General features: G+C 43.3%; 1 protein-coding gene across 3 annotated transcripts in view; it reads right to left on the bottom strand.

Annotated features, from left to right (window-relative positions):
• LAMP2 (lysosome associated membrane protein 2) overlaps positions 1-4,051 on the bottom strand; it is a 35,376-nt gene extending 31,325 nt beyond the window's left edge. The window contains exon 1 of one of the 3 annotated variants that reach the window (XM_087426679.1): positions 3,858-4,051. In XM_087426679.1, coding sequence (XP_087282805.1) covers positions 3,858-3,921 — 64 coding nt within the window. In that variant the 5' untranslated portion in view covers positions 3,922-4,051. The remainder of the gene's footprint in view (positions 1-3,857) is intronic. The other 2 variants (XM_087426678.1, XM_004437333.3) reach the window with 2 other exon arrangements.
• Positions 4,052-15,201: the final 11,150 nt, after the last annotated feature.

The raw sequence follows: 15,201 nt of genomic DNA, 5'->3' as shown, positions 1-15,201 counted from the left end.
ATACTTCAGTAAATTGATGTATAATTATCTGTACTGCTCAGCACCGATCTTGAAGTTCTCAATCCAAAGACACAAAAAGGCTTCTTGCAAAACATAATTTAAGGTTCAGAGAAGAATAAGGAGACCAGGTCGGTTTAGTTCACCACCATATCCTCAATGCCAGCGAATACCGTCAATAAAAATGTACTGAGGGTTAACCAGGTACCAGGCCCTGCACTAGGTAGGCAACTGGAATTAACAGTACACAAGACAGTCTCCACTCTCAGAGACTAAGACCACAGGGGAGACTTGACTAGTACTGTAAAGAAAAAGAAGAGTGGAAAATAGGCTAGCCTAATAACCTAACAGATTGGAAAAGACAAGATTTACTTCTATTCCTCCAGATGGTCACCTGGCTGGCCTCATTCCAACCCACAGGTCTCTGCTCGAATGTCCCACAACAATGGAAGGCCTTCTGACCACATACTGTCAAGGAGAGTCACCCCCCCTCACCCAATCCTATCACTTGCTCATTCTTCCTCATTACCTGCTTCATTTTCTTCACAGTGCTTACCACGATCTGAAATTACATTATTTACCTGTGGAGCTGTCTCCCCCCACTAAAATGTAAGCTCCATGAGAGCAGGGCCCTCTAGTCAGCCCTTTCACCTAGAGTAGTGGCTAGGACACAGCAGGCATTCAATAAACATTTGTGCGAGAGAGGGGCTCCAACCAGTGAAGTACACACTCAGGATATTTATATGGGTCTTTTCCCACCCAGAAAAGCCTCAACCCTATAAAAACCAGACGTGAAACTAGTTATAAGAATCACTAACCATAGAAGAATTCTGAAATGTATGATATCACAATGGGAACATAGTGAGGCAATGATGCTAGGAAAGGATTTTCATCCACTACTCTCTTTATAATGCCTCTATATGGCTTTTCTTCAGAAAATCATATAGCTTTTCTCCAGAAAGTTCTCTAGTCAGTTATAGTTCATTCAAATAAATATCAGCATAATTTAATCTCTGTGAAAAAGACCCATACATAGACTCTAAGAATTCTTTTCTATACTTACTCTAAAGCAGCAATTTTTAAAAAGTTACCAGTAGAGCTGGGATAGAGAGAGAAAGTTACGAAGTGAAACTGGCACAGCTAGAGCACTCATGCTAACGAGACTATAAGTTCAGGACAGATCCTCCTTCACTGGTACCCTCTGCAGTGCCCAGGAACAGCACGAGATTCACAAGAGGTACTTTACAAATATGTATTGAGTTCTCAAACACCTATTCTTGGTATCCATTTTGACATATAAAAGTAACGGGCAAAATCCACCAAGCAACTGGAGACCTCCTAAATTCTTAAGAGAGAAAGCCACATGGAAGGAGTCTGAGCTCCACACTGAACCAACAGCTGTCAGAAAAAGCAGCTGTATGGAAGAGATCGTTTCTATTTTATCCTGGTTCCTTTTAAAAATCTGATCTAGGCACGTTATTAACCTTTACTCCTCCAAATCCCGCTCTGAACTTGGAAGTGGAGGGAATCAATCTTGGAAATCTTCCAAGCGGATGAATCTAGTTAGTCCCAATCAATAAATGGCAAACTCGCAGATGAGCTGATGGGTTCTTTTATGTGCTTCTTTTTGCCTGTTTATTTTCTGCAATGAGCAAGCATTGCTTTTGTAAAAACAAAACAAAAAAGCTTTCATTAAAAAACAAAAAAAACTTTACTGACACGAAAGCCAACAAGTTAGGACAACTATTATTTTTTTTCACTTTCTCTAAACAATAATAGTGTTGTGTTTCTGCAGATTCAATTGGCAGTGAACTACTGGTTAACAGATGCCTTGGTCAGATGTGTTCTAGTCACTGATAAGGTGCTTTTCGTTCTAAACAATCCTCTCAGGGTCGCACGGCCCTCAGTAAGTGCTTCACACTAGGGTTAAGGCTTCAAATTGTGTTGGAGCAGAGTCTCCATGGCCCCCTTTCAGAAGGGCTACAGAAGTTTCCTGCACTGTGCAGACAGCTGGACTAGATCAGGGACTCTCAAACGTTCTGGTGTCAGGACCCCTTACTCTTATCCACTGAGAACCTCAAAGAGCTTTGGTTTATGTGAGTTATATCTACTGGTATTTGCCACATCAGAAATGAAAGCTGAGAAGTGAATAAAACACAACATCAGAGCCATCAGAGCGGTGACGTCATCACACATTATGTAGCCTCTGGAAAACTCCACTGTCCACTGGTAAGAGGACGCGAGTGAAAGACAAATAACTTCTCAGTATTATTCTGGAAATAGTTTTGATTTGACAGACTCCCCGAAAAGATCCTTGAGAATCACTAGATTAGATCATCAAGAACCCTTCCAATGCTATGGCTCTGGAGCAAGATTTCTCAACTGTGGCACTATTGACATTTTGAGGTGGCTAATTCTTTGTTGTATGTGTGGGGGGGTGCCCTTTGCATTGCAGGATGTTTAGAAGCATCTCTGGCCTCTACCCACTAGATGCCAAAAGCAATGCCCAGTTGTGACAACCAAAACTGTATCCAGATATTGCCAAATGTCCCCTGGTTAAGAATCCACTGTTCTAGGGTGCTGATTTTATTCTACGCAAATGTGAATTACAAAATATACACCTGTCACTGCCTTCTCAGGCCCCTTATATCTATTTCCTCTCCACTCCCATCTGGGTCTGTTCCTTCTGTTCTTTTATTAGGTCACAAACAGCAAGTGTCAGTGGGTATCAACAAGCATAGGATGAATCTGGTCAGGAAGAGACATTCTGGTCAAAGTTCACCTTTCAAGCATTAAAGCCCTCAGGGACCCATTGCTTATGTGGGGGCAGGGGGGGAAGCACAAGCATCCAACACTCATCTAGCCATTCTTAGGACCCAGTGCCAACCCAATCCTTAGGAAGTAACCTACCCTCCTCCTCCAGAAACGAAATAATAGGCCAGTTGTGTAATACGGGCGAAGAAAATGAGCTTCTGAAAGCCAAGAGGCGGTATACAAGACTCAGATACACCACCTCGAAAACCTCACATCTGGGAGGCCCACACAACCGAAGCATCTGGGGATTTTTTTTGTCAGGGTCTGGCTGGGAGGAAGTAACAAAACTGGAAGAAAACCGACATCTTCAACACCTCCAAATCAGATATTCACTCCCCACCAAAGTTCCCCCTCATCCCTTTAGTCTCCAGAGGCTGGGTCCGAGTTTTCTCGCCTGGAAATTGCCCCAGCCGCCTTCAGTCTCTTTCCCCTCAAAACTCCAACTACCAAACTCAAATCCAGCATCATTCCTCATCTCTTTAATCACCATTCCTCCACAGCCTCAAATTCCTCCCCACAAAAGCCCCCAACGCTCTCATTGCCCCTCAGACTCTACTATCATATCTGCCCTTCCCTTCCCCCGAGCTTCTCCACGCAGGCAGTCTCTTCCCCTCCCAATTTTTCTCTCTCGCCCCATAGTTGTCCACCATCTTCAAAACACTTCCCTGATCCTAGAAACCAGGACTCTCCTAATTGTCTCTGCCACCCCAGAATCTGCACGTACCGCCCTCCTACGCTCACTCCTTAGTATCTTCCCCAAGTTACTCTTTCTACCCCGATCTGCTCCACTCCTCACTCTTCCCTACCTACTCCCTCGGCGACCACCCTCCTTACTTGCCCCTTCTTACTCTCACGGGCCCTTCTTCCCCGCCATCCCTTGGTCAGGCCTTTTCTAGGTCGCCTCCCCGGGCCAAGCGCCGCCGCCCAGTGTCAGCCGTTCAGCCTCTCAACGCCCTCCCCGCGAACCAGTCTTTCGGGTTGTGGCCTTTGAACGGGGCGCCCCCGGGCCAGGATGAGGGACTAGGCAGGCGGGCCCGATAACTCACCCAGGACGAGGAAGAGCAGAACGAGCCCCGAGCCCGGAACCGGGGTGAGGCGGAAGCACACCATGATCCCGCAGAACAGGCGGCGGCGGCGGCGGCGGCAGCAACAAGAGCAGCAACACCAGGGAAAAGGCTCCCGGAACTGGTGCAGGAGCTCCGCCGACCACCGACCACAACGATGCGAAAGCCAGGAATAGGAGCTTGAGCGCGGGTCATAAGACTAGGGGCGTGGCTCTTTCTTGTCTTCAGCCAATCTCTGCGCTTGAAAGCAGCGAGAGGGGTGGTGCTGTAAGGTTCGGTGGGCGGGGCGACCACGCCCTGGCTTTTTGGTTCACATTCACCCTTCCGCTCCTAGGAGATATGCGCGGACGGCCTTTTCTCTGTAAGGCTACAGAGAAAGGATGAGTTTAGGGGGATGTAGATAGCAGATATAACTTCAGTTCCGACTCCTTGAGGAAGAAGAGAATAATTTTGTTGGAATACAAATGGTTGCTAGGCATTACAACGTAATACATACGAAAACAATACATGATTATTCTCCAAACACTATTATTACCTATGCAGTTCATGCCATTACATGGACAAGAGAGCTAGGGGGTAGTACAGAGTCACTGACCGCCAGAGCACGATGTGGCCATAAAGTTCATCTAGTTACAACACCCTGTTTTTCAGATGGGGAAACTGAACTCATAAAGAGGAAGAGTCTTCTTTAAATACAGAAAGAAAAAAAATGAGAAAGAGAGAAATAAAATAGAAAGATAAAGGGAAAAAAACCCAGAGTGTTCATTTTCCTACTACCCAGAGAGAGACACTGTTATCTATCTATCCATCCTTCCATTTGTTTTTCCTATGCATATACACATGTAAATATTCTTTAATGAGTTCATACTAAACATACTATTTGGTATACTTGACAGCTGAACAGATGAACCCTAAAATATTCAACAAATGAAAGCATTCAAAACTATAAAAATCTCAAGTTGGGATAAAGCACTGATTCTCAAATGTTTGTTTCTAAACGAATCATCTGAGGATTTTTAATAACATACAGATTCCTGTACCTCATTCCTCAGAGATTCTGAAACAGTAGGTCTATGGCAGTCCTAGGAATCTGTTTTTATTTTTTTAACAAGTACCCCAAGTGATTCTGATTCCTATGGTCCCTGCACCACATTTTGAGAAACACTAAAATAGAGCTTCAAAATCATCTAGTCCAGATCTTAATCTGGGGTCAATGGAAGAACTTGGGGGGTTGATGGCTGTGAATCCCCACAAATTACATGCAACAATTATGTACGTGTATTTTTCTGGGGAAGTTTATAGCTTTTACTAGTTCTAATGGGACCCGTGACTCCTCCCTCTAACACCCTCCCCCGCTCAATATTAAGCACCACTGATCTACCCTCACTATTATTTGCTTTAATGTGATTAATTCCTGAAAGTGAGAACACTTATTGGTGAATGTCTTCCATCATGGGTGAAACTGAGTCATGAGCAAGTGACTTGCTCTATGAGGAACTACGTACACTACAGTATTCAGCACTGCCTTTAGCAAAAGAAGGTTACTTGACTGCCCCGCCATCAATAAGACTTGGCAGGAGCTGTGTCCTGGAGAACCAATGATTGAATTGAGCTCTCAGAAGCCGCCCCACCAATGCTTACTGATGGACTCTGTCCCTTCTCCCTCAACTGTAAATTGCATAACTTTAATGTTCAGCAAAACCCTAAATTCTAGAAGAAGAGACAAAAGAGCATAGTGGAAAGAACATTGGATTGGCAGTCAGTAGAGTTGGGTGTGAGATACCACTTACAAGCAGCGTGACCTTGGGCGAGTCGCTTCATCTCTTTGAGCTTCTGTGTCTTTATCTGTAAAATAAAATAGTGAGACTAGAGCTGTTTCTCAATCCTGGATGCACATTGGAATCACTGTGGGGCTTTAAAACTAGAGATACCCCTTGGTCCCACCCCTTGAGATTCTGATTCAGTTGGTATGGAGTGGGGCCTGGGCATTGCATTTTTCTCAGAACTCTCCAAGGCAATATTAATAGGCCAGAGATGATCTAAGGTGGCCCCAGTTTTACTATTCTAGGATTCTATAAGAGTAAATGCTAGCTAGTCAAATATCAGGTTTAATAAATTGTTGCCCTTAACCTCTTGCAGACGTCATCAAATAAAAAACTGGAGCCCAGTGAGACATGAGCTGCCTTATAAGCTAAACTCCCCCATCACAGCCTTTTCCCCAGACAAAAACAAATCTGGTTCCTTGACTGGGACAGGCACCTTCATGAGACAGAACAATGTTTTGGAAGTGGTAGGTAAACAGTGAGTATTTTGTCAGAATAAATAGGCTAAAAATTCTCTAACCTTTGTTTGGTTTGAGCTTCCATACTCACAATTATTTGTTTTCCCCCAAACACTGTGAGAACTACTCCCTTTTGTGTGCACTGTCTCCCATTACCTCTGCCCAGCTGAAGGAGCTCGCACCAGGCTCTTCTGTGGTCGACACAGACGTGTATGTGAGACTAGGGCAATGTTTGAGGAACTCCGTGAGATCCCCTCCGATCTGAGCCTCACATCTGCTGCATCCAGAGTACTTTTCTGTGCACTTCCTCTCCTACCATACCTCCTCATACCTCTCCAGTGCGCAAAACTCCTCACCCACCCCCTCCACCACCCAGCTCCCGCCACCATAGGTAGATTACAATTCTTTTGAGCAGCTTTGAGAGCTCGTGACTTTTTGGCCAGGGAGCAGGGAATCACTGGCAAAAACTTCCCTAAATGTGAACATGCTGAATGGTGTGAGAAATAATGACCCGATCAGATTTGGTAAATGATAGACAATGAAATCTGTGAGTCAGAGGAAGGAAATGGACATAACAATGCAGAGGTTTAGAATGGAAAAATGATAAATGCTTATTAAATGAAAGAATGAGTGGCCCTGAGGTATTACTGTCATCTACTTGCCATCTCATGATTTTTTTTTTATTTGCGTTCTCTCTCTGCCATTTTTCCTTTCCCTACTCATTCTCCTTTTGGTTTCTCCTACACTCTTTTTTCTCTTCTCCCTCTAGCATGTCCACCTTTTCTGGATAATGCCTCCAAACTGCGACAGTATGGTCATTGCTCAACCCCAACAGAGAGGTCACAGTGGGCTCCAGGGGCTGCCCTGGAGCTAGAGCTTGCTGGGTGAATGGAGACGTGCCATTTTGAGTTATCAGTTTTCCCCAGCAGGATTCTTCTCGACCTCCGCCTATAGGATCTGGTCTAACCTGCTAAAACGAAATGGTTCTCAACTTTGAGCGTGCATCAAAATCATCGAAAGGGCTTTTTAAAACACAGATTACTTGGCCCCACTATGGAGTTTGAGCAGGTCTGGGGTAGGGCACGAGAATCTGCATTTCTGGCAACCTCCCAGATGATCCCGATGTTGCTGTTCTGGAAACCACACTCTGAGTAACGAGGTCCCAAACTCAAATCCGTGGTCACCTGTCCTCCGGGGAATGGAGTTAAGAGGTGAAGGAGAGGGACTTTCATTAACTTCTACAGTATTTAAATTTTTACAGCAATTGGTTTGTTTTTGTAATAATGATTTTTAAATTAATGAATGCAAATCATTTAAAAAATCAAATAATTTAAAAAGGTATAAAATCAAAAGGAAGCATCGCTGGACCCCAGTCCCACTCCTCAAAGTAATAACTGTTAACAGTCTCTTTTTTTATACTCTTGGGAAAAACATTATGAGTGTACCTGCATATATATTTATATTCTTTTTTTTAATTAGACAAATATGAGCATGCTCTGTATATTGTTTAGTAATTTGCTTTTCTCAGTGGCATGTCTTGAAGATGTTCCTTAAAAGTCAGATAGCTTTACCTCATTGTTTTAAGTGGCTGCATAACCCGTAATTGTGTAGCTGTACCATAATTCATAGAAATACAGATTCTTAAACCCCTCCTCAAATCCCAAAACACCTAGATCTGCCTGCAGCATCATCGTGTGGTTGACGTAGGAATTGCATCACAGAACAGCACCATTAATATAAGGGAATTTTAATAAACCATTTAGACCTAATGTCCATGTTTTGAAGATTGGAAACTTGCCACTGGATAAGCATTGCTGGTGCGGCCAGAGCAAAGTGGGGTCCAGCAGCTGTGATGCTGAAGTGGATTTCTGGAACCCACTCAGCCATCAAATGATCATGCAACCTTAGGAAAGTCACTTCATGCTCTTCGTGCATCTGATCTCCCACTCCACACACAAATGAAGACTCTCCTCTGCCCCACCCCTCTGACTTAGAGGAGACAAGGACATAGTCAGCTGATGCCAAGAAGTTGCTTCTTAGAAGAGGGCAAAGTTAAAACACTAATTGGTCTCCTGTATCACTTTAATCATTTAAAGAGGGGCAGAACAGTGTAGTAGTTAAGAGCCAGGGCTCTGGCACTGGACTGCCTCAAGTTGATTCCTGCCTTTACCACTTACTAATTGTGTGACCTCTGGGCCTCAGTTTCCTCATCCATAAAATGGAGATGATAATGGTAGTACCAATCGTGTAAGATTATTGTAAGGATTAAATGAGGTATGTGGGAAACACTGACACGTAGTAAGCACTCAACAAATATCTTCATTGCTGTTATTAGTAGCAGTGATTGTAGTGTTCCTTTCTCTTCCTGTCAGTGTGTCACAGACCCAAAGAAGTTCTCACTGGTGCTCACTGATTAAGGGAGGGCTGTTGCTGTCCTTCATATTTTAAAATTCTTTCTATAGAAATGTAATATATGTCCACTGAAGAACATTTGTAAAACACTGCTAAGCACAAAGAAGAAAATTAAAATAATCTGTAGTCCTACTTCTGCCTAGAACATTCTTTTTCCTCCCACCTCCTCCAACACCAAACTGGCTTCTGCTTCTCTTTCAGGTGACGTGACTTTCTCAAAGAAACCTTCTTTAACCAGCCAACGCTGAATTAGGGGGGTTTCACCAATGTTCTCCTCTAATACCCTGGACTTCCCTCATCAGGGCTTTCATCACACTGTAATTGTCTGCTCACTGGCCCAGACCCCAGAGTAGCCTGGGAGCTTCTTTAGGGCAGAGAACATGGCCATTTTTTTCACCAATCTATTCTCATAGTAAGTGCTCAGTAAATGTTTATGGAATTCATGAATGAATGGCAGAGCAAAAAATAGGTTCTGGCTTTTGGAGACCATATGACCTGAGCTGGCGGAATGGTCTCCCCAGCAGAATATTTCCCAGTTGTTTTCCCTCTGTGTCACATCAGGGAAAGTGGCAGAGGATATATGCCTTCTTTCCACTAGACCAGCCAGCTGACCGTTGACAAACTTCTGACTTCCCCTTCCACCACTTTCTCCTCGTCCATATGTCTCTCTTTCTCTCTCTCTTTCTTTTTGAGTCTTTCTCTGTCTCTGTCTCTCCCTCCCTCTCTCTCTCTCTCTGTCTCACATACACACACACACACACACACACACACACACACACACACACACACTTGCACGCCAGCCTTACTTATCTCTCCACTGTAATCCCCACATTCTCTTTCAACTCAATAGATTATGAAGGAGAGTGATTTCAGGACATTATGACCCGGGAAACTGTGAAATGATGTATTGCTTGGGAAGTAGTGTCATATTGTTCTCTTCCTTTGCAGTAGGGGTTTGGAGGAGAGAGTCCAGATTCAGAAATTCTTACCTCCCCTTTATGACACTATTGATGATGACAACAACCTGACTCTGCACGTGAAACTGAGAAGGCTACAGCTAGCTCTTTGGCATAAGATGGCAGCCCTTGTTGCAGACTTTTGATATGGAATGACACACATTTTAAAATCAGAAGAGCACTGGGGCCGGCCCCGTGGCCTAGCGGTTAAGTGCGCGTGCTCCGCTACTGGCGGCCCAGGTTCGGATCCCGGGCGTGCACCGACGCACCGCTTCTCTGGCCATGCTGAGGCCGCGTCCCACATACAGCAACTAGAAGGATGTGCAACTATGACATACAACTATCTACTGGGGCTTCGGCGGGGGAAAACAAAAGGAGGAAGATTGGCAACAGACGTTAGCTCAGAGCCGGTCTTCCTCAGCAAGAAGAGGAGGATTAGCGTGGATGTTAGCTCAGGGCTGATCTTCCTCACAAAAATAATAATAATAATAATAATAAAGGACACACTTTAAAATCAGAAGAACCCTTGTCTGCTTCAACCCGTTCATTTTGCCCAGGGAAGTCAAGTTACTTGCCCAAGTAGACAGCACAGCTCGGAATATAGCTCTTACCTCTGTATTTCTTGTCTAGTGCTCTATTCTCAGTTGGCTCAAACCTTGTGCTCTAGAAAGGCCCCTTCATTAAAGTTTCATGTCAGTGAGAAAGGTCAGAAAAACACTGAGGGCCCTGCTCAGTTCTGGTACAGAATTTATTAGAAGGAGACCTTAGTACTCATATGAATTGATACGTGTAAGTTTCCTAGCAACTTCACTCTTCCAGATGTTATTTGTTCCCTTTTCTGGCTGACTGTTCACATAAGTACTTGCTGGCTTTACAATGTGCTTTAAGGAAGATGGTCCATCTGGCCAACCCCTTCATTAGGGATTTAATAGAAGTCAAGAAAAATAAGTACACTTCGCTTGATTCCATCCGTTTCTTTCCATCCATATTTCCCCATCCTTTCTCTCAGACATAGTGATTTCTGAAAGCCAGGGTGGCTGGTTTCTTATCCCGGTTTGGCCACTACTCACTCTGTGACCTTTTCAGGCCACTTAATCTCTTTGGCCACTTACTCACACTTTCCTCCACTGTCTAAGGGTTTGAACTACATTACTCAAAGTGTGTTGCATGGAGTCCTTGGGTTCCGGGGAGGTATCTCAGAGCAGGCGAGGAAGAGATTGGGTGGGCAGGACATCCTGCGTTTCACCCCACACCAACCAGAATGGATCCAGTTTTCTCTGTTTTAGAGCATGAGTTTTTGTATGAAATTTTGTTTGAGAACACGGCATTCTGTGGCTAAAAAATTACAAGAAATGTTGGACTAGAAAATCGCCATGGCCAGTTTCAGCTGTAACAGTCTAAAATCCTAAGAAGTTTCTTGGTTTCCAAGATGGGCCTTTCTGATAATGAAAGATTCTGGTGCATTTTGCTCTAAAAATAGCAGCACAAATGAAAACACTCAAAAATCACATCTGTACCAGGCCTCTAGGATCACCTCTAACCTGATGAGACCGAAAAAGTAACAATAGCTGGCACATCCTATATGCAAGGGACTGTTATAAGCCTTGTACGTGTGTTGTCTCACGTAATTCTCGCAACAACTCTATAAAGTAGGTACTATTATCTCTATTTTACAGATGAGGAAACTGAACCACAGGAAGTTTAAATAACTTGCCTGTCTTTGTCAGTTCAGGCTGCTATAACAAATTTCCATAAATTGAGTGGTTTAAACAACATTTATTTCTCATAATTCTGGAGGCTGAGAAGTCCAAGATCAAGGTGTTGGCAGATTCAGTGTCTGGTGAGAACCCTCTTCCTGGTTTACAGATAGCCACGTCCTTGCTGTGTCAGAGAGATCCTCTCTCTCGTCTCTTCTTATAAGGGCATTGATCCCATTCATGAGGGCTCCACTCTCATGACCTAATCACCTCCCAAAGGCCCCACCTCCAAACATCATCACACTGGGCATTAGGGCTTCAACATATGAATTGGGGGGGGGACACAAACATTCAATCCATAGCATTGCCCATGGTCACACGTCTATTAAGTGGTAGAGCCAGGCTTCAAACTCTAGCAGTCTAGCTCCAGTGTCCATGTTCCTAGCCATTACACTATTGTGCTATTTCTAATCTCTGAAAATCCATCTGCCTGTTGAACATATGCACTCAAATAGCTCACCATCACCTCAAACTTAATATATCCTAAACGAAACTCATTATTTCTCTTGTTCCCCAAGACAGGTGTCCTTCCCAATTTCCTTTGTCCTTAGAAAGATGTATAGACATTCTCCTCAATGTCTTGACATTATCTTTAATCCAGCTCCTCCATACTCCAAACTAGCCACTCACCACTCTATTGATTTTTCTTTTACTATTTCTGTTGAATACATCCTTAGCGCTCTATACCCACCCTAGACCAGGCCCTCATTGTCTAACTGGTCTCTTTGATTCCGATCCATCCTACACACCAATGTCACATTGTTCTTCCTCAAATATTGCTTTTAACACATCCTCCTCCTACTCAAAACCCTTCAATAGCTCTCTCTTTCCTACTCTATTAAATCTAGATTTTTCTGCTTGGCTTTTAAGGCCCTCACAATCTAGTTTCTCTCTACCGAGCCAATCTTATTTTCACATTGTGCATTCTCTGCTTTACCTTGGCTGGTCTCCTTGTTGCTGCATAAGTTTTCATTCACATTATATCTGTGGCAGACGCAGCTTGTTGCCTGTCCGAGTCATTTCTCCTACTTCCTTAGTGACAGAACCTTGATCATGTTACAGGTGACAATGTACTCAGCTCCAAGAGGTGAAGCACAGTTGCTTTAAGCCAGTCATGCTAGTCTTTGCTACTGATGGATATAGGGGTAACCAAGTGATCTAGTTCTGGCTAATAAGACATGAGAACAACTCTGAGGGAGACTCAGGGAGAGATTTTTCCTTTCTTAAAAAGAGATGAATGTGGAAAAGGGCTCCATTAACCTCTTTGCTTGAGATACTAGAGTTAGGATGTGATGTTTGGTGCTGTGGCAGCCATCTTGGAACCATGAGGGGGAAATATCACTGTTGCACTGAGGATGTTAGAGCAAAAAGACAAAAATATTGATGATATTGTTGAGTCGCTACACAAACCCTGGAACTGCCCACCTCCAAACTTTTTGTTAAGTGGGATAATAAGTGTCCCTATAAACTTAAGTCACTGTTAGTTGGGGAACTTGGTTGCTTGCACTTGAAGTCATCTGAACTAACATCCTTCATTCAGGAAGCTGTCCATTTGCTCCACCGTCAATTCAAATCCTGGGTTTCAAGATGCAACTCAAACCCTACCTACAGAGCTCATCAACCTCCTTCTCTGCTGAGCTTCTGAACTAGCATTTAACATGTGTCCTACAGCTCAGTACTTCATTATAATGAGGTTTTGTTTAAATTTTCACTCTAGCTTCTCTCAGGTTCATTTTGACTCTCCAACTAGACTAAGTTCCTTGGGGAACAGGCCTTCTACTAGCTTATTTATCTCCAGCACTGCTGGGAGTGCCTGACACTGTGCTGCGCTTACAGTGGTCACCAACCGTACTTGTCTGACAAACAATGATGGCAATTACTACTGGAACTTTTAGTGCTAAATAAGAGGCACCTCATGTCTCTCCTCACAATGATAGGTTTGTTTTCTCTCGAGGACAAGTACAGGTTTCCCCCGCTATCTGAAAGTAGAGCATTCCCATGAAAGCTTTTGTAAGCTGAAATGGCGTAAAGCAAAGAAGCAGTTACCATTCATTTATATAGGAACAATTTTTGAGCATTCCCAGACCCCAAAAATAACCTACCAAATCATACCAAATAACACATAAACCCTACAATAAGACTAACATATAGTAAAGCAGGGATGATATGATAAATACACAGCCTGTGTAAAGTAGAAATAACGTGTGTATAGTGTAGTTTCACTTACCGGAATCGGGAAGACAGCGAGCCCGCTGGAAGGCTGAGAGGTGGTGGTGGTGATGGTGTGTTAGGCCGAGTTGTCGGAGGTTGGGAGTGTAGGAGAGGGAGGAAGAGGGTCATCTATTAACATATCATCATCTGAATCCATCAGGGCAGGCAGGTCACTAATGGCCACACCTTCTTCTATGTCTGCCTGCCTCCATGTCGAAGGTCGAGGGTCGTGTCTGCTGTGGCTGATGTGGCTGATGTGGAAGGCTTGACATACGACAGCATGCTTGACTGCTTAGCCTCTGTAATACTTATATCTGCAGAACAAACCCTGAACGCTATTTTCACTTTTCGCCTTTTTTCCTGAAAGCAAAAGTCCTCTTCGGATTTCTTTCAGTTAACAAAAACAAGTAGTAATGTAGGTCTTTTGTAAAAGTGATGTGGCGTAAAGTGAGCTTTCCGATTGCTGGGGAAACCTGTAATTCAAAGTCCAAAATAAACAGGTGACATTTTATGAGCTCAAAGGGTTTTTTGAGATTTGACAAGTTGTTAAATATTATTTAACCCTCAAATCCATACTGTGGAACATATAAATCAGTGTTTCTCAATAATGGCTGCACAATAGAATCACCTGGGAAACTTTTTTTTAACCATTCAGATGCCAGGGTCCCACCCCCAGATATTGTGACTTAATACAAAGTGTGGTCTGGACATCAGAGGTTTTAAGAGGTCTGCAGGTGATTCTGATGTACAGCCAGGGTTGAGACCCACTGCTATAGATCACTGTGTTGAAGTCCTGAAGCAGGGTTCTTAAACTCTAGTGTCCATAAGAGTAACCTGTGGTTTATATCAAATGATATTTCTGAGCCTCACTATCAGAGAATCTAAGAGTCTAGTTTTGGCCCATGATCTGCAGTTTTAGAAAATAGCCAAGTGATTCAGATGTATGTGGTATGTTGGCTACATTTTCAGAAACTGTGGTCTAAGTGAAATTATATCTAGAAAATTCTGTGGTCCATTTTCTACTTGTTTATAAATATACTTTTGACAGAAAATTAATCTGTAGCTATTATAAGTCAGATATAGGAAAAACAGTTATAGTTATCTGCTCTAAAGAAAGGAAAAAAAAAACTGTGCCAGCCCCGGTGGCTTAGTGGTTAAGTCCAGTGTGCTCTGCTTTGGCAGCCCAGGTTCAGTTCCTAGACACAGACCTGCACCACTTGTCTGTCAGTGGCCATGCTGTGGCAGCAGCTCACATACAAAAAGAGGAAGATTGGCAGTGGATGTTAGCTCAGAGCGAATCTTCCTCAGCAAAAAAAGGGAAAAAAACCAAGATTTGTTCAGTGTTAAACTGATGAGTCACACTGAAGGACAATGCTAATTTCCAATGCATTAAGAAGTGAGTGTAAGGGTGGAAAAGAAAAAGAAAATCATGTTTTACATGACAGGGATGCTTTCCTGAAAATAAAGCAAGCATAAACTTTGCAAACTATCCAAATCTAGGAGGGCCGTTGAGCTATTCTGATGATCCAGATTCAAATGCATCAAGATTTCCAATTACGTGGAACAGGCTAGAACAGTGAGTCCAAACCAGTGAGATGAAACTAAACAGAGATAAATATAAAGACTGGTTTTAGCTTTTTTTAGTCTATTTCACAAGTACTGGATGGAAGAGACCATACTTAGTGAAAACTCATGTGAAAAAGATCTGC

This window comes from Ceratotherium simum, chromosome X (genome assembly GCF_057802395.1).
Source record: "Ceratotherium simum simum isolate JZ-2026a chromosome X, ASM5780239v1, whole genome shotgun sequence".
NCBI lineage: Eukaryota > Metazoa > Chordata > Mammalia > Perissodactyla > Rhinocerotidae > Ceratotherium > Ceratotherium simum.
Note: the sequence above shows the minus strand (reverse complement) of the source record. Positions and strands in the feature narration are given on the sequence as shown.